Here is a 23474-nt window from a genome sequence, read left to right on the forward strand (position 1 = left end):
TCTATACGCAAGAGAATGAAGTTGGATTCCCTACCTCACATCGTGTATAAAAATTAACTAAAACTGAATCAATGACCTAATTACAAGAGCTACAACCATAAAGATCTTAGAACAGGAGAAAATCTTCATGACTTGGATTTGAAATGGACTCTTTGCAGGAGCAACAAAAGAAAAAAATACATAAACTGGATGTCATCAAAATTAAAAACTTTGTAAATCAAAGAACATCATCAAGAAAGTAAAATGACAACCTACAGAATGGTAGAAAATATTTGAAATAATGTATCTAGTACAGGTTTAGTATCCAGTATATATTAAGAACTCTTACAATACAACAAAGAGACAACCCAGTTAAAAAATAAGCAAAGGATTTACACAGACATGTCTCCAAAGAGGATATACAGTGGACAAAAAGCATGAATGATGCTCAACATCATTAGTCATTAAGGAAATGGAAATAAAAATCACAAAGAGGTAGCACTTCACATCTACTAAGATGGCTATGATTTTTTAAAATTAAAAATAAGTGCTGGTGAGGACATAGAGAAATTGGAACTCTCTTGCATTGCTGGTGGGAATATTAAATGAATGGCTCAGCTTTGGAATTTTGACAATTCCTCAAGAAATTAAACATAGAATTACCACATGACCCACCAATTCCACTCCTAGGTATATATCCAAAAGAACTGAAAATAGTACTCAAATACATATACACACATATTCATAGCAGTACTATTCACAATAACCAAAAGATGAAAACAACCCAAGTATCCATCAACAGAGGTATGGATGAACTGATATATGAACCTTACATACTGTGGTACACGTGGAGATGAACCTCAAAAGACATACGGTACGTGAAAGCAGACACAAAAGGTCTCATTCTGGAACTAGAGGTAGTGGTTGCACAACATTGTAAATGTACTAAATGATACTGAATTGTTTACTTTAAAGGGCTATTTTATGTGAGTTCACCTCAGTATCTTAAAAAAGGGAGATGGCTCCCTAGACGAAAAGGTGATCAGTAGAGGTCACTGACTTGCTGTAAAAGTATTGGAAAGCCTTTATTTTCCTCATTAGGATATGAAATGGTGTACAATAAGAAGACCAAATTCCATTCTTTAGTAGCCTTTGTGGGAAATACCCATCCACCAGTTTTGTGTCTTCTGTTTGTCTGCTTGCCTTTGAACAGTTCTCCTTTTCATTCAATACTCACTACTCAAGATGGACAGAAGAGTGGATAGTCATAAATTATAATCTTGTTACCATCTCTGACATAAGGAATTATTGAGATGTGATGTAAAACAAACAAACAAAAAATACCAGTAAAATGGGATTATGAGGTTGACAGAGATCAGTTTCATTTATCCATGCAATTTCATTAGAATATAGAAAAGATAATAAAAGTGCTACTACTGGACTGCAGACATTTGTCTCTGAACTCCTGCGACAATCTTACCCACTCTTATGGAAGTTTGAAATGGTTGGTACTCAGATTTTGCTGTATACCTTTATCTATGTTTATTAGATTCCTAGGGCTGCCATAACAAATTTAGTGGTTTTAAGCAACATAAATGTCTTCTCTCTCAGGTTGAGGCTAGAAATCTGAAATCAGGGAGTCAGCAGGGCTGTGTTCTCTCTGAAAGCTCTGGAGGAGAATCCTTCCGTGCTTCCTCCAGCTCATGGCGGCCCCAGGCCATCACTGACCCGCGGTAGCATCACTCCAGTCTCTGCTCCATCTTTACATGCCTCGTCTACCTTGTGCGTCTGGGTGTCTCTTCTTATAAGGCTGCCTTAAATCCAGAATGATCTCACCTCAAGGTCCTTAACTTCCAACATCTGCAACCTCTTTTTCCAAATAAGGTCACATTCTGACATTCTAGGCAAACATGAATTTTGGGGGGACACGATTCCTCCCACTACACTATGTAAGCTACATAATTTCTTTTTTTTGACACAGTAAGGTTTTTAGAGAACTCTAATTCAAACTTAGTTTGGTAAAATTAGAAAAATTCTTCTGAGGAAAATGTAAAAAAAAAAAAAACAAACCCAACTTTAATCTCCAAAAGAAACTAAATTGTACTAACAACAAAAAAATTAAATCCCTAGAAATGAATCCTCCCTTCATTTACTGACTAAAACTGATGTAAGTAAATAAGAAAAATGTCTTTTCACAGAAACAAAGCATGATAGGTTGGTGCTCTATTATTTATAATTTATTACTTACAAAAATAACTTGAGCTTTCTCATAACAGTTCAATAAATCCTCTCCTAGAAGAGACCAGACACTTATGATTTTTACAATGAAAACTTTTTAAAAGATCTAAGCCATAATATTTCTAATATTCAAAATAAATTTTTAAAAATTTTGGAAGGTGAAACTTTATAATCATCTTCAAAATGTAGTGAAATTTGTTATGTGGTCAACTTATCAACTACTTGAAATAGAATCAGATGACAATGTATCTGCAAATAATTTAAAATCCTAATTGATAAATATTGTAATTATTTAATATTCAGGTAATTTTGTAAATTACCAAATTACAAGACAATGTTGGTAGACTGTACATTTTCCAAACTATTTTATATATCCCAACACTCCATATATTTTAACACCCAAGGGAAATTCTACATTGATGAAAAGTGATTTTATTATAAAGTTTCAGAAATTTTTTCTAATGTACCAAGATTTCATATGAAAATGCAGAAGTTGTTTTTATTTTTTTATAAAACAGCAAGTATGAACCCAATGTAGAAATCTGGTATTAGACAATTCCTTTGGCAGAAAACATTTAATTATAAAGAGATCTTAAAATAAATATAACCCATAAGATCATGGAAAAGAAAGAAAAATAACCCTGTTATTTCCTATTAACACCAAAAATATCATCTTAGTACACAGATTTAGTAACATTTTATACTATCAACAACCTGCAACACAAAATTCATTACAGTATGGCCAAAATAAAATTGTTTTTAATTTAAGAGGGAGAAGAAACTTCTGGATGTATAAAATTTCACAGATAAATGCCAATATACAGTATTTATATACATGTCACCTGTTATGTTATTCCAAAACTACATTTGGTGAACTTAATTGGCTGATCCCAATTTAGTGGGTGTGCCATATTTCCCCTAGTTCAAAGACTTAAGCGGAATTAAGCTTTTACAATTCAGAACACAATTATACATGAAATATTTACAGAAACATTAAAATAACTTTATTAAATACTGTTTAGGAGGAAAAAACGTTAAGATTTTCGATATATATGCAAACATGAACTATTATCAAGAGCAGCTTCGTAAATGCTTTTTATGTTTTTTCTTTAAAGAATAGAAGTTTCGTTTCCAAAAAAATAAGGTGCCATTTTAGAAGTTTTTTTATAAGTGTATAAACGAATTCACATGGAAGAAAAATACTGGATGAAAAAAAGAACGTGACATACTCAAGGTTAAAACTTTTTCAGCTACTTCTATCTGAAATGAGACAATGACAGAAATTAGGCTTTCAAATACTGCTTGTTTTTTCCTTTAAATGTAGACCAAGTAGTATGTAGACTTTTATTTTCGGACAGTTTCTTTGAAAAAAGAACATACTTATCATTAAATTTCTGTAAATAGATAAATGATAAAAATTTCCAGCACACTGTCTTCAAATGGATCCTTGGCAGAAAGATTAAGGGCTTTCTTTAAAAAAACAATTTAGAAATCTTGCCTCCAGGCAAGTAACCACTTCTGTCCTTTGTTTTCCCAGTCTAAGTACCAAGTACCTGTAAGCATATGTATTCACCATCTTCTATTCCATTGTCTAAAAAGTGGTAGATGATGCAGTAGTGTATGAATTTTTAGGAGAAAACATTCCCTACTGGTTTACTACCTAACTCCTACAGTATGTGGAATCTATTAGCACTATAAACTAATTTATAAAATGTAGGCTTCAGAAAAACTGTCTTGATAGCTTCCCTATCAACCTATTGCCTGCTATTATCCCACAGGCTCAGAATTATCTCTGAAAGGAATGGCCAAATTTTTCAACAGCCTGGCATAGCAATGGTACTTCAATTGCCTCTTTAAAGAAACAACACAGCAATAAGAACACTTATTATTCATGCTTGGGATATAGCACATCAAATTACTAGGAATGTCTCATGGCTCAAATTCACATGTAATCCGTAAAAAGAAAATGCAGCATCTCTGCACACACCACACTTATTAGAGGATGGCCAACGTCACTTTAAAAGGTCATTAGTGGCAATTCTAAGTACAAGGGAGCCTTGTTAGAAAAGAAATGTTTATCTGCAGGGAATGGGGCATTCCTCAGCTCACTGCTGGCAGGACTGGGGACTAGCTAAATGCTTTATCATATATCTGCATTTATATGGTCTTCACTGTTAACTACAGAAAACATCTTTGTTCCTTCCAAACTGCTCTTGCTTCTGTCGACAATTATATGCTAATTATTATTCAACATAACCGGAGAGCAAAACTGACAGGACTGCAAACAGAACCGCAATTTAAGGAGCCAAGGGAAATATGTTGGCAAGCTAAATGCTCACCCAAAAGGAAGTTCGCCTTTTAAAATAATGGTTTGTGGGGAATACTGAAAAAACATGCAGACAAAAAAAATATTCAAAGGTTTGAGTGCGCTCCCAATTATCATGACATTTTAAGGATTAATGGTTTCTTTAAAGTAAAATTTTATCTCCTGCTGTTTAGTGTCATAAGGCTACTGATTGGGTGTCCAGATTTGTGTAGAGAGATCTGAAAGGAAGACAGGATTAACTGGAAGCTACCTGAAGCTGCCTCTCATCAAAAGTTGACTTCAAACAAATTGGGCTGAAAAAATCCTTTCATGGCCTAGCAGAGTAAGGTAAGTTTTTGTGCTTTACTTATTCATGGTTCTTTTGAGTTGAGAAAAACTATTTTTTAAATATTTTCAGATTTGAATCACTGGGGTCAAGTAACACACATATGAAGGCTTTGGAGAAAATGCTTGCTTTGTTCTAAAGAAGAGGCTGCTGATGGTAATTTGTTTGCTGCTGTGCAACTGAATGAGCGGGAGCCGCCACCGGAAAGCCTGCCAGTTGCGGCAAATTGGAAGTAGCGTTCCGGTACGATGACATATCCACAGACATCCCCATCTGCTGCGTGTAAGCAGCTGTACCAGCAGCTGATTGAAGGTTAGAGTTCTGGTTCATGTAAGTAGGGTTGGAAACAGTGTCTTGTCCAGCGCTACAAACAAAATTTTGAAAAGAAAACCAGATTTACTTTGCATTATCAAGGTCATGGTCAGAGATCAATCATGAGACAATAAAAATTCCTTTTTCCATCTTTGTAAGTTTATGTAACTCTGCTGTTCCGATTATGACTTCATTATTCCAACTAGCCAACACTGTGAATGTAATTTTTAAATTTGGTAAGGAGAAAGTACTCAAAAATGAAACAAAATATAAGATTATATGGCCTATTTAATTTTGTTTTCTCCAAAATCTATCACTGCAAACATATAAAAAATCTTTTGAGGAGATGCAGACTGTGTTTCTCACAGTGGTATCCTTGGTCAGCTATAACGAGAACCGAACTCCGCTCAAGTATACCTTCAGCCATATTCTCCCTTACGCTGTCTCTCAATCCAGGATGGAGGAGACCACCTCTTTTCCTCACAGACTCTTTACACTTTCCTTTGATAGGACACTTTCAGAGCTGCCCTGCTAACTTAATCTGAACCTCTACATAAAAATAGTAAGGGCAAGGCAAACAGTGTAATCCACACAGGACCCTGAATCTACCCTCAAGGTAGTCTTGACCTATAGTTTACTTATTAACACGACACCAAAACAAACAAAAGAACAAGTTGAGAAATCACACCAAACTGCAGGACTCTGCTTGTTCTTGTAATTACCATGGCATACATTTTTTTTTTAAAAAAAGCTTTGTAATATGTAATTTCAAATTACTCAAATACACTGCTTACAGTATAGGAAGATTAATGTCTATACCGCTCCAGTTTTTTTCTCCATAATTTCTAGTCTCACACAGAATAACAAAATTTTACATTTTAATTGAACTAAATACCAATGTGAACAGGTTTACTTAATTTTCAGTTAATATCTAAAGTTTATATTTACGGAATTTGGGTGGGAAGAGACCCTAGAGATCATCTACCCATGACTGTATTGAATGAACATTTTGTATTGCTAAGCAAAGTTAATAGAAGGCAATAATTTAAATATGATTTTCAAAACAGAAGTGTTAGTATAAAAAAATCAGACCACAAATTCCACAGCTTACACACACTTGGGAGTCAAAGTTTTCTGATATTCAGGAATGCATGCAAATCAATATGCCTGGGACTACTTTACGAGGCTGATTACAGCATAGTGCTGAGTGTATCATGGGCTTGGTCCCTGTAAGGGACAGTTATCTTTATTTTGTCCCAGGGAACCAGACTTTAGGCCATGTTTGGAGTACCATTTTAGTAGAGGTATCAAAGCTAAGAGCAGCACCATTCTGACTTCATGGGTTTATGAATGGGAAGTTCTGTAACTTCATCTCAATTATTATTATTATAAAGAGGTCAATTTATTCTCATTATGAAAGTGTGTGAAACCTTAATGTATGTAATTACAAAATAACACAGCTCCCCAAAACTTACCTTAAATATGGAGTCTGTGCAGGCTGTGTTGTCACTGAGGAATTTACATTTGGAGGCAGAGATCTCAGTGGACCAATCTGATCTGGTCCTAGGCTGTAGCTTTGGGCCACAGTGACTTGGTGAAGGCTTTGACCCATATAGTTTCCACCATGCGATTGAACTGGGTATGTCTATTAACCAAAGAGAAAAAGTTGACTCACTGATTTCCCAAACATCTGCCTAACATATTTAAAACTTTAAAAAACTTAAATGAAATAAAATGTAGTTCTACCTACAAAATCTAAAATTCTAAAATCTGGTTCTACCAATCTATCTACCCTAGTACAAAAAGTAGACAGCTTCGAAATTACAGTGCCAAATCTGTGGAAATTTGTGATTTATTTGGTTGTTCTTTTATTCTGCGGGAGGTTGAAAGGAAAGGAGGTGGCATATTTTTCAGCAGCAGGCTGGAGTCCATCCGGGTTGCCTATTGCTCAGTGACCTGCCTTGCTGCAGAGCCACAGGAAACTATACACTCCTCGAAGGGCAGCCCATCATCACTTCAAGTCACCATCCAAATGGTGAACTTCACCCTCATCCCAGGATGACTTATTCAACTCCTTCCTAAGAATGAAACTTGAGAGGAGAAGAATAAATGGTATCAGGGCAGGGCGCAGATGCTCTCTAGTAACATCTCCTTTATTTTCTGCCTTTACAACAAATAGGACAAAAGCAAAGATGATTTTTAGGTAAAGGAGAAGATGTATCCTCCCTCAGGAAATAGCAAAATGGTCTAAGTCTCTTTGGATATTTCATGTGCCCTACCTAACTTTCAGGGTAGTATCTCCTTTAAGGACCTGCCTACCAAATATAGCATTCAAAACAATGCACACACTTAATAAATAAATATTAGACAGTGATTATCATCACTCGAATTTTAAACAAAGCTATTTGTTTTTTGTTTTCTTTTTTATCTACATATAACTTTTTAGTTCACTTACACAGTTATGGGGATTTCTGGAGGCAGTTTGAACTGCACATAATAAACAAAGCTATTTGTAAAGCCCGCTGACATGAAAACAGCATGCTAGAAGTGCCAAATCAACTTTAATGTAGTTGCAATCATACCGCTTCCTTTGTCAACATGTAACAATCCACTGACAATAAGCTGGGAACTGACCTCTGCTGCAGTGTAGGGTTCCTGAGTAGCCTTTACAGATTCAACTAATGGTGTGTTACTCCAACTTTTTTACTATGGAATTTTCTTCTAATTAGAATAGGAACTTTGAATCGTTTAAATGCTATTATACATAAATAGTATATAAAGAAGTTATGTGAAAAATCAGAGAGACAGAAAGCTTAACTTTTTAAAACCCTGAGTTGTGCTTATTAGCAAAACACAGATTGTAAGTAGTATGCAACTAAACACAGAAACCTGATACAAGAATGACAAATAACCCTTTATAGACACACAAAGAAGCAAATAAAACACAGTTCCATCATACAATGGTGGAGACACTTCTTTTTTGTTCCACTTTCACAGGAGCAGCAAATTAACTCGTTGAAAACAGAAGCACTACTGAATAAACTCCAGCTGTCTTTTGCACCCAGAAATCCTTTCTACCCTCACATATAATGATCCTTTCACCATTTTCCAAAGTTTGGGACATGGCATATTTGATAAATGCATCTTGTCTGATGTGACAGTTACCATAGTAACCATTCTTTTTTACTTAATTATGTCATGTCAAGTCATCTAGATTATGCACCCACATTCTATCTTTTCTCCTTGGTGTCTCCTTCACACACTCCTTTACATATCAGTTCCCATAAATTAACATGAATTTTGTTCATCCAAATTCATTCTGAATTCAATTGCTAACTGAGTAAAATTTGAAAAAGGCTTCACAATGCTTGATAATGATTATAAATATAAGTATTCACTTCAGCAGGAAGCACAGACAAGATGTAAAGTCCTGGAAAAAGAAGCTGTTCATGAATGGCTTACGGACCCTGCACCTATAGGCCTGCATCATATCCTTGCCACACATGAATTTTTGATAATATAAGTCATTCATCAAAGGAAAAACAGAGAACATGATCTCAGGATAAAAGAAGTTCATTAACTAATAAGCCTTCCACTAATCATGTAAGTCAAATAAACCTTGAGAGAATTTTTTTTTTTTAACGTTTATTTATTTTTGAGACAGAGAGAGACAGAGCATGAACGGGGGAGGGTCAGAGAGAGAGGGAGACACAGAATCCAAAACAGGCTCCAGGCTCTGAGCAGTCAGCACAGAGCCTGACGCGGGGCTCGAACTCACGGACCGTGAGATCATGACCTGAGCCGAAGTCGGCCGCTTAACCGACTGAGCCACCCAGGCGCCCTAATCTTGAGAGAAATTTTAAAAGAAATGGTAAATCTTGCTTGTTGAGCAACAGGAACTGCATCAGTATCTCATAGAGAGGACTTGTGATGGGTCAAGCATTGTCTTAAATCAAAGGACTTAAACTTTTAAATAAAGGATTTGTGCTTTATATTTACAAAAGCAAATGAAGAACCAGAACTCCCATCATATATTTAACGATCTCGTTGTTCACATTAAAAATGAACTAAAATTATTTGTAAAATATCAATATCTAATTTCTCCTGGCAAACGCTAATTGTTTAGCCCATATATATATATTTTTTACTATAAAAGATGAGTTTTATGATTTTATTCATGGACCACAGACATTTTGATATTATGCTTTAAGACATTTTTTTGAACTTAAAACTGTTTTCCTCATTTTGAAAAATGTGCTCAAAAATACTCTCACCTGCATTGGAACCCCAGCTGATGAAGGTGGGTAATGTGCTGGAGGATGGAGCTTTGAATAGACTGGATATACTGGTGCTTCATTCACCAACCTGTTATATAGTTCCAGGGCTTCCAAGACTTTTACATTCAATTCAGACAATTCTGAATGCTTCCTGATATAGAAAAAGCACTTTAATTTTCTTCAATGCTTTTCAGCATGTATTTAGGAACATAAACTACTTTTTAAATTTAGCACATTTTCTATTCATATTTTAAAAGGTTCTTTACATACAATGAAATATTCATCATGAAAAATGGGAGGAGGAATTACTGAATTCTCATAATAACTAGGCTAATATGACATCATAATATTAGGGAAAGTCCCTTCCACACTTCATAAAAATGCAATCAATTCATAATTTTGGTGCCAGGACAATTCTGTTTCACATGTTATAGGTTTCTCTTGAAATCTCAAGTACAAAGAATAATAATTTCTCAATTTTGGAAAAGCCCAAGCTTTAATTAAAAATCTAAGTAAAAGAAAGTACTCAGGCAAGGTCCAGAGCCTGCTCTGAAGCACGATATGACTGAAATCAAAACACACTCACAAACAAAATTACACATTTTCATTTGCTTATATTCACTAATGGATCCAATGAAAAAATCCTAATAATTATCCTTGAAAATGCAAATGAAAACAATGTATATATAAACTAGTCTCTACTACTCTTGTTTGTTGGTTTCTTTTGAGAAGGAGAGTGAAACCAGATACCTTATTGTGTAAATAACAAATCCAAGTAAGAGCATTCTCAAATTTGCCCAAGGAACTCTAGTTCAAATCCTTCTGACTTGGTACAACTTTGTCTGTTACCCTGGAGAGTAATAAAGAACTCCCATTGCAACTCACAAGTTCATATGAATTAAATGGCCACATCATGTGGCACCCACAAGCCTATTTATTAAATATAGCTCTTTTTATATATATACAAGGAGGCTAAAAAGACAAGAAGCAGAGGCAGATGACCAGACACAGGGCTACCAAATAAATGACCTGGATTGAGTCATGTTAAGACTTATCATCTTTCCTCTCTTATAATCTGTTATGTCTGAAATAAACAAAAAGATGCAGTTTCCTGTCTTCCATGTGTAACTATATACAGCAAGTCAAACTGTTTTCAGAGATATCATTTGTAAACCATACAGAAAGGATGAGAAATTAGTGTCCATGCTAACAAATATGTGACTAAGAATTAACCATGGGTATTTGGTCCACATAACCCAGTATACTGATGAAACACCAAGGAGAACACAGATATCACCTTTAAAGATACAAGACATAACCCCAAAGCAATTAAATTTTTACTGAACTGTGTCCAAACACTATACTATCACAAAGAAAATGGAGCAGAAGGTGTGGATCTCTCCTTCAAAGAGACTGCAATCTATTAGACAAGGCTAAGCACATGGAAAATAGCAAACAATATAAGATGGCATATGACTGCAAAATTATATAAAATTATAGGAAACAGAAGAGTTTAGAGGAGGAGGAGGAGGAGGAGACTAACTTGGGTTGTGGTAAACTGAAAAGGCTTTATGAGAAGCTGGGACTTAAATAGGCACCTGAGGAAGGATGGATAGGCCCAAGTAAAAAGGAAGACTAAGATCAGTGGGACAGTGCAAATCAAGTCAGGCAAAAGGAGTGAGGTTACACAATGGAAGAATGAAAAGGGCAATTTGATCACGGTGGTAGAAAATGATTTTTAGAGGGCAGTAGGAAATAAGGTTAAAATAGTCTGGGATATTGTTAAGTTCAGACTATGGATCTCTTCAATAAATCTATCTAAACTTTTTTGGAGTCAATTTACATGTTTGCCTGACATAATTTCTTAGTGTGATAAAGTCTATAAAATCTCATTCCAAACAATTACAGATAGAAAAGAAATGTAAAATTTCTTTTTCTGGCAGTAAAGTTGTTTTTATTAGGGAAAACAAATTGATGGTGATCCAGTCAAGGGAAAAAACAGTATTTTATTCATCTTTGAATGCCTGACAAAGAGTCAAAATTTGTTGAAGAACAGCAAGCGTTTTCCAGAACAAGAGCTGCATCTGTAGTCAGTGACCATGGGAAAGGAAAATGCCAGCTGGACTACTCAGAAACTGAAACTGAAGAGAGAACTGGTTAACAGGTGAGCTATGACTCAAAAAATTAACTCCTATCAGAAATGGTTGCTCTGATTTTTAACTGTGCTAGACCTTTTCCTTTGAAAATACTCCTTTTATCGATAAAAAAAAAGATTATGTATACTGTCATATCCTCTGCTTTTTCATTACATAGTATGATATCTTTCTATAATCAATAGATATTTACCAATGATAATGCTTTTTATTGTAGAATGTATGGATGTAATTTTTTTTTTTAATTTTTTTTTTCAACATTTATTATTTATTTTTGGGACAGAGAGAGACAGAGCGTGAACAGGGGAGGGGCAGAGAGAGAGGGAGACACAGAATCGGAACCAGGCTCCAGGCTCTGAGCCATCAGCCCAGAGCCCGACGCGGGGCTCGAACTCACGGACCGCGAGATCATGACCTGGCTGAAGTCGGACGCTTAACCGACTGCGCCACCCAGGCGCCCCGGATGTAATTATTTTTAAATCAATCTCACACTTAAAGACATTTTAGTTACTGCCAACTTGGTTGCTACAAACCTAATTTCAATAATACTGTGAAGAATAAGAGTTAAATCTTTGCGTATGTCCCTGTATACTTAGTATGGGCCTCAATTTACTGGGTTAAAGATTATGGACTATTTTTAAGGTCCAGAAAGGTTTATGATAATTGTACTCCTAGCCACACCTAAGGTAATACTGGCATTTTTCTTTTTTCTTTCTTCTTTTGTAAGTTAATTTATTTTTGAGAGACAGCACATGCAAGTGGGAGAGGGGCAGGGAAAGAGAATTCCAAGCACACTCAGCTCCGCCAGCACGGAGCCCCATGTGACTCAAATCCATGAACCATGAGATCATAATCAGAGCCAAAATCAAGATGCAGACACTTAACCCTGAGCCACCTGGGCACCCCTGACATTTTTCTTTTTAATCCTCTCCAGTTTTATTATTCACTGACCATTAACACCCTTGCACTGAAATAAAAATAGGAGATGTGTTAAGTAGACATTTAATGCTTTTTCCAAAATAAAAATATGATGAAACTACCACCATCATTTCATTAATTTTTGATGGGTATTTATTTTTCATTTTTGTAGAAGATATAAGGAATTTATAAAAAATGTCTCATGGAAAGATTATAATCTTCAGTGACTAGAGAAAATCTTGCTGCTACTACCCTTCTCTGGTAAACGCAGATAAGAAGTAGTTCCTGTTCTTTTTGTGCAGTTTTATGCTGCAGTTCAATAAACAGATTCCAGAAAGGGATGACAATGGAACACTAAAGCCTTGTCCTTGTCTTCCATTCACCATAGGTTCTCCCTGAGACTTCAAATAGAAAGCTCTGAGGAACCAAAGGAGGCAAAAATCAATGAAAAGTTCCAAATGCTGATAGTCTATCCTTCAGTGCTGTTGCTGTTTCTAAGGAAGAGTAAGACTACATGGAATAAGGAGATTAAAAGGATAACAGAAATACAAGGGAGAAAAATGAGGAGAGGTATGTGGACTGGAGTTAGCTTCACAAACCCAAGGGAAATTTCATTTGAAAGATTTACAAATACTACTTCTCATCACAGAGTAAGACAATGCTTGCCCAAGATCCCAGTTCTCAATCTGTGCTCTATTCACTTTTTATTCCTCATTCCTCATTATCCCTCAATTCCAGTCCAAGTAAGAAAATGAAAGTTGGCACCATAAGAGCAAGAACCCACAATTCTACGTATACTATATGGCCATGGAAGAAAACTGCTACCAAAATAAAAAGTACCACCTTACTATTCACTTGTAAGAGTTTTGGAAACTGAGAAACAATTTCAACAGATTGAACAGTTCTACAAAACTCAGTCTAAAATTTTGCCAAAAAACAAGTAATCAAAAGAAAATTATACTTGTTATTCCCTTAACAAAGAATCTCACCGATCAATCTCTTCAAGTTTTTCATCTATCATTGGACCCATCTGTTGGCAGATATCTGTAAATACAAAAATACTTTTGAATCTTGAAACTTAAACCAGTTTAAGTCAATTTCAAAAGCTTTTGACAATGGACCACACCAATATACAACACCATGCATAATACAAAGAAAATGAAATTTATGCTAGAGAAACGACTATGAAAGACCTAATTTTAATACTGTTCATCACCAATATTAATATCATACAACCAAAGGGAAAGTCATAATCAAAAGAGAAATCCCACCATGTCCCACCAAGTAAGTGCTAACATTACAGACTATTAAATCTGGAGTTATCTTAAAATCTGGAAAACTATTATTAGCTACGTATATTAACTTGAGTCACAATGTGTAAAATATATAATTATGTACAGATTAGATATGAACTTTTTCATGTATTTAAGCCATTTCAAAATCAAACATTTTGTGCATTTCCAAATGTAAACACTAATACAATGAATAGAGTAGTATCCTGTATTTATAATTAGACTTTATTCTACAAAAAGATTTAAGAAGATTTATCCATTTATCAGAGATTTTTCTGATTAAAGGATTAAAAAAAGGCATAAAAACATTTGTTTTAATTGTTTCAAATTTCTGGGGATTAAAAGGACACAGCATGCATCAAATGACTACATTACAAAATTAATACAGACCATATATAATTTTGCCCTTTAAAATCATGATACAAGAGAATTAAAAGAGAAATAAGAATTGCTAAAATTTTAATATAATTAATTTAATATGTTCTTATTCTTAATTCTGTCCTTTTTCGGATTGCAAATCTCTTCATCCAGTATCCCTGGTGGGTTTACAGAAAAACAAAGACTTCCTTCTTGAACAGGATAGGCAGGTTTGTAACAACATCTTCCAAATCATATATTTACTATTTTACTATACTGGTCTGTTTTCCACCAGAGAGAGAGTTCTAATTTATAGAAGCAAACACAAAGCAGAAGATATTTAAGACATTATAAACAACTAAAATATTAAATGACAATGAAGTAATCCCTAACACTGATTAAGTACCTTCTAAATCCAAGAGGTCTTGGGAGTCTGGTTTTGAATCTGTTGGATCTATACTCTGGAGTACCTGCAGGGCTCTATCCATCTTATCCTAAAAAAGTAAATGGGCACTTTAAAAACGCAAAAGCTTTCATTTCAATGAACATAAAAATTACTCTTTCCAAGTATTCTCAAGGATAATAGATTTTAAAGTATTGATAGTTTAACTATTAAACAAAAGAAGAACTCTACCTCATCTATATAAACAGGCTCAGGCTCTGATTTCTTAATTTCCTCCTCCTCCTCATCAATTACATTCAATTTGTCCACAGCTGCTATGGAAACAAAGTAAACTTTAAGTTCCTCAGCATTTACTTTGGTATTTTAGTTACTAATATATAAGTAGCCTGTGATTATCCGTAAGAAAAAAAAAAAAAGGAACTCTTCAGTCATCACATTTCATAGGTAACATACATTATTTCATGTGTTCATCCACTCATGCCACAGACATTTATTAGCCCTTACTACTATGTGTCAGGTACTGTTCTAGGCATTGGATATACAGAGTGAATAAAACAGACCAGAATCTCTGTCCCAATGGAACTTACCTTCTAGTGGAACAAGTGAGCAATATTAACGGGAACTGTCATTATAGGCATTTTCTGAAAAACTAAGTGTTTTTAACACTAGGGTTAGAGTCAAATATATGAGCTCCTTCAGTACACTTTCCTTGCTATAAAAATGTATTTCCCATATGAACAAAAAAACACTCGATTTCATCTTCACCTTAAGAAAAAAATATCCAATTTAAACCTAACTTTGATAATAGGTTAAAAAAATTTTTTTAATGTTTATTTATTTTTGAGAGAGACAGAGAGACAGAGTGTGAGGGGGGCAGGGCAGGGCAGAGGGATGGAGACACAGAATCGAAAGCAGGCTCCAGGCTCTGAGCTGTCAGCACAGAGCCTGACACCGGGCTCCAACTTGTGAACTGCAAGATCATGACCTGAGCCGAAGTCGGACGCCCAACTGACTGAGACACCCAGGCGCCCCACTTTGATAATAGTTTTAAAGCAATAGGAAAAAAAAAAAAACGCCTTTCATAAAGAGAAGGTTAAAAGATAATTCATAAACATACATATCCAGAAAACTATTTAAATGTTCACTAGAGTGCTGCTATAATGTACTGTATTTTAATAAATTTTGATAATAAAATTACAATAAAAACCTACCTTGCCCCTAATCCAAAAATCTCTGTGCTCTGTAGGCCACATTGAAGACACTGTGTTCTCTCTGAAGAGTATATAAGGTTTCCAAGAAAATGTATAAATACCACCCCCCTCCCCAGAAAAAAGAAAAATCTCTATAACCAAAGGATTTTTGAGTCCTGACAGCTGCTTACTTCAAATATGTGGCTAACTTTCAAACAGGTCCTAAGGAGCAGAGCTCAATATAACATGAGGATGTACTGAAAAGCCAGAGTATTTTTTACTTTTAAAACCACAGCTCAATCTCTCCAGTCTATGCCAACGGGAAATTTCTATGTAGGATCCCCTGAGCATGGTCTCACCAAGTTATTAAAAACAGTGCCTCCAATTTTCATAACTACTTAGTTTACAAGAATAAAAAGTACAAATACAGGCAAAGTGCTCAGTCTTTAAATGAGTCTTCACATGTTTCAACTTTAACTGAATGCCATCACTCCATACAAAGATGATATTACACACAATGCACAGAGCTTTCACAATTTTTTTCCCTAAAACTGATAATACAGACTAGCACTGACATGTCCCACAAGTCAGTTTAAGTACATCTAAGAGCAGACCAGCAGACTTTAGAATCATGGCTCTAGCACCTACTAACCTCATAAACCCTCAGCCTCGGTTTCTTTATCTGTAAAATGGGGTAACAAAAGTACCTATCTCACAGACTTGTGAGGATTAAATGAAATAGTGCAAGCCAAGGACTTTGTACAATACCTAATAAATGAGTACTCAAGAGGAGCCTGAGTGGCTCAGTTGGTTGAGAGTCCAACTTCAGCTCAGGTCATAATCTCATGGTTTGTGAGTTCGAGCCCCGCGTCAGGCTCTGTACTCACAGCTCAGAGCCTGGAGCCTGCTTTGGATTGTGTGTGTGTGTGTCTCTCTCTCTGCCCCTACCCGGCTCGTGCACTGTCTTTGTCTCTGTCAGCTGTTCTTTACATTCAGTTCCCCCCCACCTTCCTGCCTGTGTAACAAATGGAAGCTTTCTCTGCATGGTTGACAGAAGATCTGAAGCAGGAACCTACAGTCTTAATTATACTGCTGTATTATTGCTTCAAGGTCCCAAGTTCCCTGATCAAATCAAGGTGAGGAAAAGTCTAAAACTTAGGAGTACTCCTAACCCTTGTAATCACACTTGGCACTTGTCAACCAGCCCCCCACCATGCCACCTACTCCCGTCAGTACTATGGTTCAGTGATGAATAAAATCCATATTCTACACTGAACTGACACACACTGTCTCTTAAACCATAATTATGCTGATTTAAATATTTACATGGTCATCACAGATTGTTTTATGCCTTCTATGTAACTATGTACATTAATTCTTAAAGGGTTTAAAATAAAATAATTCTTGGAAATGACCTGGGATAAATTAACCCCTTAACTTGTTAAGAAGTAAGCTAAACTGTAGTGTCTATAAATAATTTAAAACAAGAGTTAAATGCCAATCTACTTTGTATTCAAAATTGAACCAGGGCACCTGCCTGGCTTAGTTGGTAGACCATCTGACTCTTGATCTCAGGGTTGTCAGTTCAAGTCCCACGTTTGGTGTAGAAATTACTTAAAACAAACAAACTAAACCATAAACTTCAAGTGTAAAAAACTTTAATAGATTTACTCTTCACCCTTAAAACTTAACTTACCTGCCTCAGACTCTATGTTTAAATTAGTTGTTACAAAATTAGATGGGAAGAGTCCTGTTCCTCTGTGATTTTCTCCTTTCCACCAATTGGCATCACTGAAAATACCGTACAAAAATGTCATTTGTTCCTCTACATTTTAGTACATTAATGGCAAGAAGAATTAAAATAAAAATTAAATTCAGCTTATTTTGAAAATAATACCTCATATCCAACTATATTTAAACAGTTCTTATACTTAATAAAAGATACAAAAAAGCACAAATAAAGCAAACATCCATATTCCTATATTAAAATTTAGAACCATTAGCAAGTGATCATATCGGAATCTGGGCTTTAAAAAAATAATAAAAATTATAGGTAACACTGAATCCTCTTTATCAATAACCCCAAGTCCCAATCCCACATCTAACCTGCCAAACCGCTACCATAAAGCTGGTATGTGGCCTTCCTGCAAGTGTATATTTTATTTGTTTACAAATACTTATAGCAAAGTCTATAGATATATTAACCATTATAGATTTCTACAATTCACTTTATTATTTTCATATCTTATTTATCCCTTTTAAAGACTCATTATACAAACACAGTATATTTGATTTACTGATCTCCATAATGATGGACACTTCAATATTTCCAGCCTTTCACCATTATAAAGATTGGAGTGATGATCATTCTAGATTCTAGTGCACAAAAGCAACAATTCTTTAGGCTTATTCACACACATGGACTTGCTGGGCCAAAGGATATAAACATTTTCCATTTTACCAAATATTGCCAAATATTCTCAAAAGTGGTTGTAGCCATGCACCATCCTCCTTCCCTGAGCAACATGTGAGAATGTCTTTTTCCCTCACCTGTGTTAACTGTCCAAGCAACACTTGCTATCAGACAGGAGAGAAACCCTATCTCATGGCTGTGCTCATCTGCACTTCCTGAGCATGTGCATGTGTTGCTGGGCATTCAGACTGCCTCTTCTGTAAACTGCTCATTCATGTTTTCTGTCCATTTTCCTTTTCCCACTGGGCCATTTATTTGTTTTTATGGATCTATAGGGGTTCTTTATATATTCTGGATAGCAACTGTTTGTCTGAATTATGTAAATGCCTTCTCTCAAACTGTTACTTGTCTTTTAACATACATTTATGGTTTCTTCTATCGCATGGTGTATTTTGTTTCATGTAATCAAATTTAGCAATCTCTTACGGTTTATAGTTTTCTTAAAAGAAATCTTTCACTATCCTTGAGCTTCTAAATCTGTTTTCCTATATATTTAATAGTTTCAGGTTTTCTTTTTTATCTCTCCCCTGTGTGTAAATCTTTAATCATTTGGAATGAAACTGTATGTACTATGTGAAGCTGAATCAAAGTTTTATTTGTACTGTATAAAGAGCTATTAATCCCAGCAAAAATTTATTGAATAGTACATCATTTTTTCTACTGATTTATAATATTCTATCTTAAGCAGGCTGCTATCTGTTCGTGAGCAGATGGATCTGGATTCCATTCTGTTGAACAGTCTATATATTTATTTACTACAGCTTGTTAATATGCCTTGATACTTGGCAGGGAAAGTACTCTGTCTTGCATACTTTCATATTTCCATATTAATGTTAAAATTAAAATGTTTTCAAGTTCTCTGGGGGGAAAAAAAAAGTCCTGTTGGGATTTTAATTAAAAATGCACTGGGGTGCCTGGGTGGCTTAGCCAGTTAAGCGCCAACTTCAGCTCAGGTCATATCTCATGGTTTGTGAGTTTGAGCCCCGTGTTGGGCTCTGTGCTGACAGCTCTGAGCCTGGAGCCTGCTTCAGATTCTGTGTCTCCCTCTCTCTGCCCCTCCCCCATTAACATTCTGTCTGTCTCTCTCTCAAAAATAAAATAAACATTAAAAAACTTAAGGGGCAACTGAGTGGCCCAGGTGGTTGAGCATCCGACTTCGGCTCAGTTCATGGGTTTGAGCCCCACGTCGGGCTCTGTGCTGACAGCTCAGAGGTTGGAGCCTGCTTTGGATTCTGTGTCTCCCTCTCTTTCTCTGCCCCTTCTCTGTTCATGCTCTGTCTCTAAAAAATAAATAAATATTAAAAAAAATTTTTTTTTAAGTTAAAAAAAATAGTAATTAGAAATGCACTGAATTTATGCATTAATATGGGAAAAATGACATCTTTAGAACATTAAAGTTTTATTCACCATGAACATGGTATCTCTCTCCATTTATATTTATATAAACGGGTGCCAGAGTGGCTGTCGGTTAAGCGTCCGACTTCGGCTCAGGTCATAATCTCACAGGCTGTGAGTTTGAGCCCCGCCCCGTGTCAGTCTCAGAGCCTGGAGCCTGCTTCAGATTCTGTTTCCTTCACTCTCTCCGCCCTTCCTCCACTCATGCGCTCTCTCTCAAAAATAAAAAATAAAATAAAAACATTATATTTGTATAAACATATTATATGTATATATTTCTTTATATCTTTCAAAGAATTTTATAACTTTCTCCATAAAGTCCTTATATATCTTTATTAGGTTTATTTATCCCTAGATCATCTATATTTTTTATTACTACTGAGAATGGCAATTTTTTTCTATTTTCTAAAAGCTGTGATTAAAAATTTTTTCTATTTTCTAAAACCCACTGATTTCTGTATGTTGAGCTTGTATCCGACAACCATGAACTCTTACCAATTTTAATGGTTTGTCCATCGATTCTCTTGGATTTTCTATATGGACAGTCATAGAATCCAGAAAGGATAATTTTGTCCACTCCTTTCCAAAAATTTGACTTATTGAGCAGACATTCTTAAAAATGAAATTTCAGGATGAATTAACTTCTACGATTCTGAAACATAATTTGACTTAAAAAGTACCACAAAGTGAACTCCTGGGTGGCTCAAACAGTTGGGCATCCAACTCCTGATCTTGGCTCAGGTTATGATCTCGCGGTTCATGGGTTCGAGCCCTACGTCGGGCTCCACACTGACAGGAGCCTGCTTGAGATTCTCTGTTTCCCCCTTTCTGCCCCTCCCCTGCTTGTGCTCTCTCTCTCTCTCTCAAAATAAATAAATAAACTTAAAAAAAAAAGTACCATGAAGATGCAAGCTATGTATCATCCAAATGTTTAAAACCAGAAAATAATTGATGTATTGACAATTGTAATATATGATGTCTGCTGATGTCTATTTAGAATGAGAAATTCTCTCTGACACACATGCTTTTTTAAATTAAACCTTCCATTTTAAAAAGGACAGCTGAACTCAGAGCAATTTTTATATAAAACCAGAAACTTCAAACCTATGAAATGGACACAGATTTGAACTTATCAACAATTTTATGTGTAGCCTTCCCCAGGCTTGATGAAACATAAAAGCAGACAAAACAACCAAATGCCATGTCAAAGCATGATGACTCCTTCCTAGCCCTAACCCAGCTCTACATTCTCTCCACTGACAATGAGTTGATTCTTTGGAATGTTAATGATACAAAATACTGTTCAATTTTTAAATTTCTAAATTAAGGCAATTCAGCACAGTAATTTTACACAAACTGATCATTAAACACAGCATTTATATTTAGCTTTTTTTTATATTAAGTAAAAATAAATCACAGCTGAGTGAAAAATGATAAACACAGAAACTTCACTGTCAATGAACTGATCATTCAGCTAACACTTAGAAAAGACTACCAAAGAGAGGACAAGTGACATTAGACTAAGCAATGAAGTTACAAAGCTAATGGAGATAGGGTTTCTGCCCTCAAGAACGAAAATCTAGTGCTAGTGCAGTATTTTTCAACCCTCTCATACGAGTTAAGAACATGTTACCTTGCTTTACTTTGTAGGATTTGTTTTCTCCTTCTCCCTTCCTCTCAAAATCAACTCATGTAGCAGGACAGACATGTGGAGCAGTGACTGCAGTATAGTATGAAAAATGCCACTATGCTCAGGGATGTATAGCAGCAAAGAGAAACTATTTCTAACTACCGGAAACTAACAGCAGAGAAGATTTAAAGGCTTCTAAGAAGATATAAAATCTACATGGGTTTTGAAGATTAAGCAGGCAGTACCAGGAAGAAAATGAAATTAGGGTTATGGAAATAAAAATGACATTCTCTATTACCATTATGAATAAGCAAGAAAATAAAAACACAAAGAAACAGAAAACTGCACACTAACAAAAAACAAAGTTATCCTGGCTCATTTTAGGTCTCAAAAAATGAAAACCTGAGCCTCTCCTTTAAGCTAATGACTTCCCAACTAAGACAACTTATTTACTGTCTTTTGTAATGACAATGGCTGAAAATAACTGATGCTCTATTTATGGATATGATAATCATGTGAAAAAAACACAAACATACAAGTAGTGAATCTGGAAATCTTAGTGATCTTGTGGGGATCGTTTCCTTAATATACGTATTTTTTAATTTAGGGGACCAATCCTTCTAAAGCCTGGACTCCCTTGCAAATCTTCCTTGCAAGTAAACTTCCTTTTCTTTTCTAAATGTGTCTGCCTCTTTCGACAGGAGTTTCCAGGAATAAAGAATCAAATGTGCAATGCTGCACAGGATCTAATCACAATATGGCATTTTTGGAAATGCAAGAATTCTACTTGATTATTTGAAATAATACATAAAGAGTCAGCAAGGAGTGGTGAGATAAAGCTAAAAATGTAGAAAGTGAAAAGCTTTTTTAGTATACTTTGTTTAAGAAATGTGTGCCTTTTCTATTAGTTCAGTGTTTCTTAAGCTGAAATCCAAGAATGATGTAGCTTCAAGCAACTTCAAGTTCTGTATGTGAAAATTTTAATTTTGTGCTTTCATTTCCACAGCAATATGAAAACAATGAAGATGGGCATATTCTGAATCATTTAGATGAACTTCTTTCAACTGAAGACTGCCATTTAACTTTTTTTAATTTTTTATATTTTTTGCCATTTAACTTTAATACCCAAGTTTGCATTTGAGCTTAAAAACCTTTGCAAAGATAATCCATCATCCAGAACAATAACATGTAACCTATAGGTGTTAATGAGGAGGTCTATGGCAATTTTAAGATTGGGGTAGCCAATCAAATGACTGTAATCAACCTACATATTCCACCATATTCATGTTGAGTCTCTTAGAAGTTACTAAGAAAAAAGTTCTTTTTTATAGTGTTAAGTCTCCACTGAAAATAGTTTTATGAGTCTAAGTTGTTAAATGTATTTGTGCCTAATTAAACATGTGTGAAAAGACACATGCAGCACAGCAACATAACCCTTTACTCATGGCAAGCCTGTAGACTATAATAGGAGTATAATGCCACGTGAACACCAAATGATGTCAAGGGATACAGTATGCATGAAGGATTCATGACAATTACAAAAGAAAAAGTCAGAGAATTGAGTTATTATAGCACAGGGTAGTAGAAGCCTACTGAAGATAAGTGATAAAGTATCTGTGCCATTAATCAGTACCCTGTAAGTAGCAATTTATTTTCAAATATTCTCACTAGATCAAATACTCAAAATTTGAATCTTAGAGCAAAAACTACTCATTTTATAGTTTTTTTTCCATTTATTTTATAAATGTCTTTAATTTTCTAGTTGCATAACAGTATTTAAAGTATAAACTTAAGTTCCTTTGTAAATATTCTAACTAAAATTACACTAAGAAGCCTGACATTTCAGACTGTCAGTGTTCAGAGCCCACACTACTTAGTCGTCGTCTTCTTTTTTTTTAATGTTTATTTACATATTTCTTTAGAGAGGGAGACAGAATGAGCAGGGAAGGAGCAGAGAGAGAGGGAGACACAGAATCCAAAACAGGCTCCAGGCTCCGAGCTGTCAGCACAGATACCGACGCAGGGCTCAAACTCACAAACTGTGAGGTCATGACTTGAGACAAAGTTGGACGCTTAACCGACTGAGCCACCCACATGCCCGTTTATTTATTTTTGAGAGAAAAAGAAACAGAGCATGAGCAGGGGAGGGGCGGAGAGACAGGGAGACACAGAACCTGAAGCAGGCTCCAAGTTCTGAGCTGTCAGC

At 35.3% G+C, this 23474-nt stretch overlaps 1 protein-coding gene and 1 long non-coding RNA gene across 6 annotated transcripts in view; one reads left to right on the forward strand and one right to left on the reverse strand.

The window, feature by feature from the left end:
• Positions 1–2194: 2194 nt before the first annotated feature.
• The window catches only part of STAM2 (signal transducing adaptor molecule 2), a 51855-nt gene continuing 30575 nt past the window's right edge, over positions 2195–23474 (reverse strand). For 3 of the 4 annotated variants that reach the window (XM_003990764.5, XM_006935283.4, XM_019838115.3), the window contains 7 exons: positions 17467–17561; positions 14812–14894; positions 14584–14671; positions 13518–13572; positions 9455–9608; positions 6656–6825; positions 2195–5232 (listed from right to left, as the gene is read on the reverse strand). In XM_003990764.5, coding sequence (XP_003990813.1) covers positions 5004–5232; positions 6656–6825; positions 9455–9608; positions 13518–13572; positions 14584–14671; positions 14812–14894; positions 17467–17561 — 874 coding nt within the window. In that variant the 3' untranslated portion in view covers positions 2195–5003. The remainder of the gene's footprint in view (positions 5233–6655; positions 6826–9454; positions 9609–13517; positions 13573–14583; positions 14672–14811; positions 14895–17466; positions 17562–23474) is intronic. The other variant, XM_006935282.4, reaches the window with a different exon arrangement.
• LOC109502694 lies at positions 6825–13378 on the forward strand. Of its 2 annotated transcripts, none has more exons than XR_002161456.2 (3): positions 6825–8783; positions 11401–11621; positions 12917–13378. It is a non-coding gene; the product is annotated as an uncharacterized LOC109502694 (long non-coding RNA). The 2 variants fall into 2 exon arrangements; XR_006583201.1 differs by lacking the exon at positions 12917–13378 and adding an exon at positions 11894–11950.

The sequence above is a fragment of the Felis catus genome, chromosome C1, assembly GCF_018350175.1.
Source record: "Felis catus isolate Fca126 chromosome C1, F.catus_Fca126_mat1.0, whole genome shotgun sequence".
NCBI lineage: Eukaryota > Metazoa > Chordata > Mammalia > Carnivora > Felidae > Felis > Felis catus.